General features: G+C 61.6%; 2 protein-coding genes across 6 annotated transcripts in view; one reads left to right on the forward strand and one right to left on the reverse strand.

Moving 5' to 3' along the window:
- Positions 1-535: 535 nt before the first annotated feature.
- On the reverse strand, positions 536-3,530 carry RHBDD3 (rhomboid domain containing 3). Its single transcript, XM_007461160.1, has 5 exons — positions 3,345-3,530; positions 2,269-2,652; positions 1,183-1,345; positions 809-1,096; positions 536-722 (listed from the first exon to the last, which is right to left on the reverse strand). Exons 1-5 carry the CDS (start codon positions 3,490-3,492, stop codon positions 545-547), a joined length of 1,161 nt encoding a protein of 386 aa, XP_007461222.1. The 5' UTR covers positions 3,493-3,530; the 3' UTR covers positions 536-544.
- Positions 3,531-5,743: 2,213 nt separating this feature from the next.
- Positions 5,744-6,740, forward strand: part of EWSR1 (EWS RNA binding protein 1) — a 30,867-nt gene continuing 29,870 nt past the window's right edge. For all 5 annotated transcript variants that reach the window (XM_007461161.1, XM_007461162.1, XM_007461163.1 and 2 more), the window contains exon 1: positions 5,744-6,087. In XM_007461161.1, the coding sequence (XP_007461223.1) occupies positions 6,075-6,087 (13 nt within the window). In that variant the 5' untranslated portion in view covers positions 5,744-6,074. The remainder of the gene's footprint in view (positions 6,088-6,740) is intronic.

Genomic DNA, 6,740 nt, shown 5'->3' on the forward strand with positions numbered 1-6,740 from the left:
CCCAGCCACCGCCTCAGAGCCTGCCCTGGGGCTCTGGCCCTTGTCCGACTGAACTGGCCCTTGTCCAGCAGGGACACGGGGCTGTGGGCAGTGAAGGGATGCTGTTCCTGGCGAATCAGGGAAGGCTTCCTGGAGGAAGGTCTCTGTGTAGGCCAAGACCTGAGGATGGGTAGAAATTAGCTGGGAAACAGATGATAAATGCTCCTTGGCAGAGGGTCCAGCCCAACAAAGACCCTGAGGCGGAAGCTCAGTAACACTGTGTCTCTGGACATCAGGGAGCTGCTCTCCTGCAGTTGGCTGTTCATTCACTGCTCGTTCATTCTTTCATTCATTCATTCATCCCCCTGATGCTAACGTAGAAGAGTCAGACACAACTGCTGCCTCCAAGGAGGTCCAGGTTGAAAAGTGAACTGGTTTTTATTCTAAACAGTACCAGGGCAGGATGCTGGGGGGCCGCCTCTGAACCCACCCTGACTCTCAGGACAGGGCTGGGCTCTGACTTCCCACCCACAGGCCAGGCTTCTCACCTGAGAGCCTGCCTGTGCTAGGGGGGCCCAGGACCCTCAGGGTGGGTGGGCCCACCCCTCCCCTGAGTCACCAGCGCCTCGGTGCCCACCTCTCCACCGACCAGCAGTGACACAGCACTCTCCACACGGCCTGTGGCTGCCAGGGCCACCACCGCCTGCTCCGTGGGGAAGCCCATGCGCTCCAGTTGCTGCAGCCTGTGGGAAGGGGAGACAGGGAGGGAGTGTCAGGGCCGCCTCCAGCCCCCACACCAGGGGACCCCACCCTACTTGCCCCACCTTACCGCAGGGAGGAGACGGAGGACTTAGACAGCCGGAGTGGGCTCTCGGGACCCTGGACTGGCCCCTCAAGGAGCGAGGCCTGGATCCCCTTCTGCAGCATCTGCTCGTCTAGGGCTGCCCACAGCGGGGTCCCTGGGGGGAAGCTGGGCCCAGACCAGGCCAGTCCCACCTCTGAGGAGCCCTCCCAGAGCGGCTGCACAGGCCCCAGGCCTGGCGGGAGCAGGGCTGAGCCTTCGCTGAGGGGCCAGAGGCTAGGGGAGGCCATGTAAGGAGGTCCAGGGGTGGGCGGCCTGGAGGGGCAGAAGCAGAAGGCCTGACTGCCAGCCACCGGCATGGCTTCCACCACCGGGGCCAGTGTCCTCGGCATCACCCTCACCTCACTCCAGCAGGATGGGTGACAGGCAGCTCAGCCAGGCTGCCTGGGGTGGGAAGGAGCTGGAGCGGCCAGCACCCCACCAGGGCCCTGCACAGGACACCCTCCTGCAGTGCCTGCAGCCGCTGCTCAGAGATCTCCAGCCACCGGAAGGCCCCAGCCGCGTCTGTCTGCCCAGGGCAGGGCGGCGGGTCAAGGAAAACCACATTCAGCCAGGGGTGAGCCTGCGCCACATGCCAGGCCCTGTGCCAAGTGTGTGATGGGAATTCCCTCCTGTCTCCTCACTGTGGCCCTGCCAGGGAGGTGTCATCACCCTCGTCAGCAGCGGAGGCTCAGAGAGGGAAAAGGGCCCTGCCTGAAGCTACCCAGCCAATGAGAGGCAGAGCCAGCTGTGCCTCATCCCAAAACCTGTCTCATCCCCATTCAGCTGCCCCCTGCCGGCTGTCCCCTGAGGCCTGTGTGCCTGCTCAGGCCTGTGACACCAGGCCCACCCCTGGGCCCTGCCCCAGCCAGGGCGACATGCTCCCCTCTCCAGGATTCAGCCGGGTGTCCCCAATCCTAAACGACTCCAGGGTCAGCCTGCACCCACTGTTCCCTCTGACTGCACTGTTGTCCCCGACAGGCATTAAGCATCTTTGGAGCAAAAGCCTGTTTAACACACCTGCACCACCGGCCGCAGGTTGTTCCCCCTTTTGGTGCCAGGAGAGCCACAGGCTCACGCTCACCCTGGTCCTTAACACCCTCCGTACTGTCTGCCAGCCCCGTGCTCTCCTTTTCCACTTCTCGTCACCTGAACCCCTCCTTCTGCATGGTCTCAGCGTAGACCCACCTCCACTGGGACGTCCAGATTAAGTGCCTCCTTGGGCCCCTCAGCTCCCAGGCTCTCCTTTAAATTGTAATTGGTACCTCTACATGGCCACAAGCCCCCAGTTCCCAGCCCAGAGCCAGGCAAGAGGACTTGGAGACGCTCCTGGGATGTGTGTGAATGTGGGGGCCCGACCCCTTGTGCCAATTCCTTCCCAGGCACCCTGGGGGTCCAGCCACAGAACCCACATGTCCACACGAGCCCTGGGCCCAGGCAAAGGATACAGGCCAGGCCAGCCAGGAGGCCGCAGAAGAGCTGCAGGAAGGGCGGCTCGGAGCTGAGCAGTGGTGTCAGGGCGAGCAGCAGCCACGGCAGGAGCCATGGTGGCAGTGCCCCACGGGGCCATCTAGGGTTGTAACCCTGCCCCGCCAGCATGGCCAGGTGGACAGGCATGTATCCACAGCCCCCGGCTGCACTGGACACCCCGAGGCCTGCCAGCAGCACAGCCATCAGCCCGGAGGCCAGGGCAAGGAGGGTGGAGGCATGCAGGAACCGCAGTGTGCCCAGGTGGCACTCCTGCCGCCAGCCCAGCGTGGGCAGGAGCAGCAGGCTCAGCAGCAGCCCTGGGAGGGCCTTGTGGCCCAGGGCATGTGTCAGCAGCCGGTGCGCTGGGAGAGAGAATGGGCTTATGTGCCAGGTTAGTGGCCCTAACCCCCAAGGCTGGCCCCGGTGTGCCAGATGGGGAAACACCCTCCGCCAGGGCCGCCCACTAAGCCAGCACCCCCTCCCCGGGAGCTAAAGTCTGCCCACTGCCAGTAGTTTAATCACTGGTGGTGGGGACCAAGGGCTTCCAAACACTGTGACCAGCCCCCTGCTGCTTTAAGTAGAACAAGCCAGACCCAACCCTCGGTCTTCTTAAGAACAACCAACAATGGATAAGTCACTTCACTTCTGTGAGCATCATTTGGGTTCCTCAAATGTAAATGGAAGCTGTCATTCTTGGGAAACAGGTGTTCAGCTGGGGTTACTCTTCAAACCCCTAGTGCCTCCTTCCTGTTCTTGGGCTTAGCTGAAAGTCTTAGTTTATTTTAAGGGAAAGCCACCGGAAAGGGGAGCCGTCTGAAAAGAATTCCTACTCACAGGCTCCCACCCCTGTGCTGGCCCCTCTGCCCAGGTCCTCGGCCCTCCCTTCTTGGCTGTAGTTGAGCTGGGCATGCTCCCGTCCAAGGCTGACCTTCCCCAGGGCCCTGGGTCCTGTCCTTGCCTGACAACTGCAGGATGCATGCTGCTCCTGCCAACTGGTCTCAGGCCCTACAGCAAGTCTCCTGCCTCCTCCAAGGCCCATGTGGCCGGCCCTCACCCTGCCAAGGGTCCAGCAGCAGCTCTGGGGCCAGGACAAGGCTGGGGCCGGCTCCCAGCAGCCACAGGCTGCTCATGAGCAGCATCAGGATGGAGGAGGCGAGAGGCAGCGCCGGGGTCAGTAGGCCAGGGGGACGTCTGGCATGCATAGCTTGTCTGAAGGTGATCAAAGGTGGTCTTGGGGCTGTGTGCTAGGGGTAAAGGAAAACAATAACAACAGTTATTATTGCAGCTTTTATCTGACTTCCTTTCAGCTACCATACCAACAGTACCATTTTACAGAAATAAAACCTGAGGCTGGTGAGGCAGGTGCAGCAACTTGGCCATAGAGGACCTCAGAGCCTAACCATGTGTTTAGCCATCTTGCCATCCCACTGATGTGTGAGGATAGGAAGAGGCCAGGCCAAAAGGTCCCTGAGCCCTGATGGGCCCTGGAAAGGGGCCTGGAGTGGGAAGCACAGGGATGGGAAGTTGAACAGGAACCCTGGACTCCCAAAATTTTTTGGATTTGTGCAGCCCCCCAGGGCAAATTCAGGGCCATCTCCAGCTTTCCTCTGCCTCCCTCTTCCCTCAGGCTACAGACCAGCTACCTTCCTCCCTCCCTCCTCCCCTCCATTGACTTAGAGCTCCAGGTGGCCTGAGCTGCCCTTGACAGAGGGAGTAAGGCCAGCCAAAGGGCAGGCAGATTAGGGAGGGGGTGGAGCAGAAGGGTTGGAGAGGCAACAGGAGTCACACCCTGAGTGCACACAGTGACACTGGACAGAGACGTCCCCTTCCTCGAGCCCCCACCACAGCCTCTCTGACCCTACCCTCCCTTTCACAGAAAGGTTTCAGTATCCACTCCACTTCTTCCTGCTGTGTATCTCTCCCTGGGCAGATCTGGAGCCTCTCCTTCCTCATCTGTAAATTGGGGATTAAGAAAATCCATTCCTCATAGGATGACAAAAAGGAATGGACTCAGGCAGTCCCACAGCTCCTGCTGGATAAACTGTAGCCATCCTGGCTGTCCCCAACAAGGGGAAGCCTGAAATGGAAGCAGCTGCTCCAGCCCTCAAATGTGCCAATTTCCTGCCCATGAGGCAAGGCTTTCTCTCCCATTCTCCCTCCTCACATCCAGCCTGTCCTCTAGGCCCTGCTGGAATCCCCTCACTCCTGTACCCTAGCCTGTCTCAGGACTCCCACTGAGCTGATTTTATAGGGCAGGAAGCAAAATCCCAGAGAAAAGAAGGCTGCTTCATCTGCTCCCTTGTCATGGGCATCCTTGGCATCAAAACCCACCCAGCAGTTTCCTGCAGGAAAAATATAGGAAACTCCTCTGCCTGCGACGTCCTTCCCTTCATCTCTCTAACAGCAAACTCCTATTCACCCACTAAAGCCCAGCTCAAAGGTCCCCTTCCCCTTCTCTGGTCCCTCCACATCTTGGAGCCTACCCTATCCAGTGAGCACCGCTTGGGCAGGTGGTCTGAACTGGGGGAGGAGGGGTGCTCCTCCTACTCATGGTCAAGTTCCCCAGGGTGCTTCTAGCACACAGCTCGTGCTTTATGTGTCTTCACTGAAAGAAAGACACTAGCTTTGCTCCAGGTCCCGCTGAAGCATTTGGTGAGCCCTGCCCTTCGCTGGGCCTCGGCATCTGCCTAGGGAGACTGGGTTGAGTCCAAGAAGTCACGCAGGTGCCAGCCTTGCGGGGAGCCAAAGCACCCACTGCCAACCTTCTCCTGCACCCTCACAACCATCCCGCCCTCCCACCCCGTGTACTTTAGCAAGAGTGAGAGACTTGCCCATGGACCAGCAGAACTGGGATCTGAACGCCCCAGGTCTCAGTCTCTTTATCTAGAAAACGGGGACAATTCTTCCGGGTGAGGGACTGTGTGTGTGTGTGTGTGTTGTGGGGGGGGGTGTCCCAGGCTGTGGGTGGGGCTCAGCTTTGTGACTTTAGGAAAAGTACCCCAAGTCCTTGGGCCTCAGTTTCCCCTTCTGTAAAAACAAGGCTGTTGGATGAGAGGTGATTAAAGGGTCTTCTCAACCTCGACCGTTACTGGGGGGCTCTCGGGCCGGGCGCTACGTTCGGAGCCTCCCATCCAGCCCACCGGCCTTGGCCCCCTCCCCCGCGGACCGGGCCACGTGTCTGGGGTACTCACAGCGCAGCGCGCCCCCCGCCCCCAGAAGGCTGAGTGGAGCCCTTGGCTGGGTACTCTAGCTTCCCGCCGAAACCCGAGCGCCCCGAGCCCATTCTGCTCGCCCTCGGGCGCGTGACCCGGGCCGACCGGTCGGCAGGCCACCCCTCCTCCTCCGCCGCCGCCCGCCGATTAGTCAGCAGTTGTTCTAGGCCCCGGTCCCTTCCCCCCGCCTTCCCACCGGCCTCCGTTTCCCTCCAAGGCCGACTCTTCAGAGACGGTCCCTAGAGCCAGCGGGAGTAACCATTCCAAACAACCTAGCATCAACCGGAGAATCACTCCGACTTGTTACCAAGATCCGCTCGCCAGCCGCTCCCGCCCCTGCGGTGCTATTTTGGCCCACACGTCACATCCGGTGCTCTTTAGAGAGGATTAGGACTAGGTTTGCGGGCGCGAAGGGCGAGAAAGCTGTGGTTCGTCCCTCCCTCTCTCACCCCCGTGGCCTGGCCCGATGGTAGCGCCCGAGGTTGCGGGTTTCGCGCCTGCGCAGTGCGGCGCCTAGAGGGAAAGCGAGAGGGAGACGGACGTTGAGAGAACGAGAAGGAAGGAGAGAGAAAATGGCGTCCACGGGTGAGTATAGTGGAACTGCGGTCGCTCTGGCGACGGCCGGGATGCCCAAATTGGGGGCCGCTCGTTTCTCGGGGTGGCCGGGACGACTGAGTGGACCTGCCGAGAAAGGCGTGAGGTACCCGTCGCGGCTCGAGAAGCTCGACGGCCAGCGTCCCCCTCCGCTCCCTCCCCTCCCCCCTCTGGGCAGGCCGGTTCTGGAACCTTCCGGCGCCCCCCGCGCGCGGGGGGCTCGAGGCGGCGGGTACGCGCGGGGCCTGCTTTGGTCTCCATTGTGTGGTGGCCGTCGGGCCCCGCGCCCTGGGCAGCCCGCCACGTGGGCGGGGCCTGCGGCCACTGGGCCCCCGCGTGGGGGTGGGGGGAGGGTTCGGCTAGGCTTCGGGCCCGGCACCCCGAAACCGGAGGTGGGGGAGCCGGCGGCGGCTCGAGAAGCCGCAGGCCCGCTGACCCCCTGACTCTCCCCACCCCAACCCCATTTCCAGGGCGGCAGCCCAAGCCCGAGCGCTTCCTCTGCCTCACCGAGAAGACGAGGGAAAAAAGCAAATAAACAAAAAAGGTTTCGCGGATTTGTGAGCCGAGGGGCGCCGACCTATGAGCGGGAGCCCCGTCATTCTTAAAGCCGGGTCGGCTGGGGCGGTCCGGGCCGCAGAGCTGCG

This window comes from Lipotes vexillifer, unplaced genomic scaffold (assembly GCF_000442215.2).
Source record: "Lipotes vexillifer unplaced genomic scaffold, Lipotes_vexillifer_v1.1 scaffold691, whole genome shotgun sequence".
NCBI lineage: Eukaryota > Metazoa > Chordata > Mammalia > Artiodactyla > Lipotidae > Lipotes > Lipotes vexillifer.

Bases quoted from the DNA above. Each gene is read 5' to 3' on its own strand.
- RHBDD3 (XM_007461160.1), bottom strand. From the start codon at position 3,492: ATGCATGCCAGACGTCCCCCTGGCCTACTGACCCCGGCGCTGCCTCTC. The intron at 2,653-3,344 runs GTGAGGGCCGGC...TCTCTCTCCCAG, and splicing joins GCTGCTGGACCCTTGGCAGG to CGCACCGGCTGCTGACACAT. The intron at 1,346-2,268 runs GTATCCTTTGCC...CTGGGCAGACAG, and splicing joins CCTCCTGGCTGGCCTGGCCT to ACGCGGCTGGGGCCTTCCGG.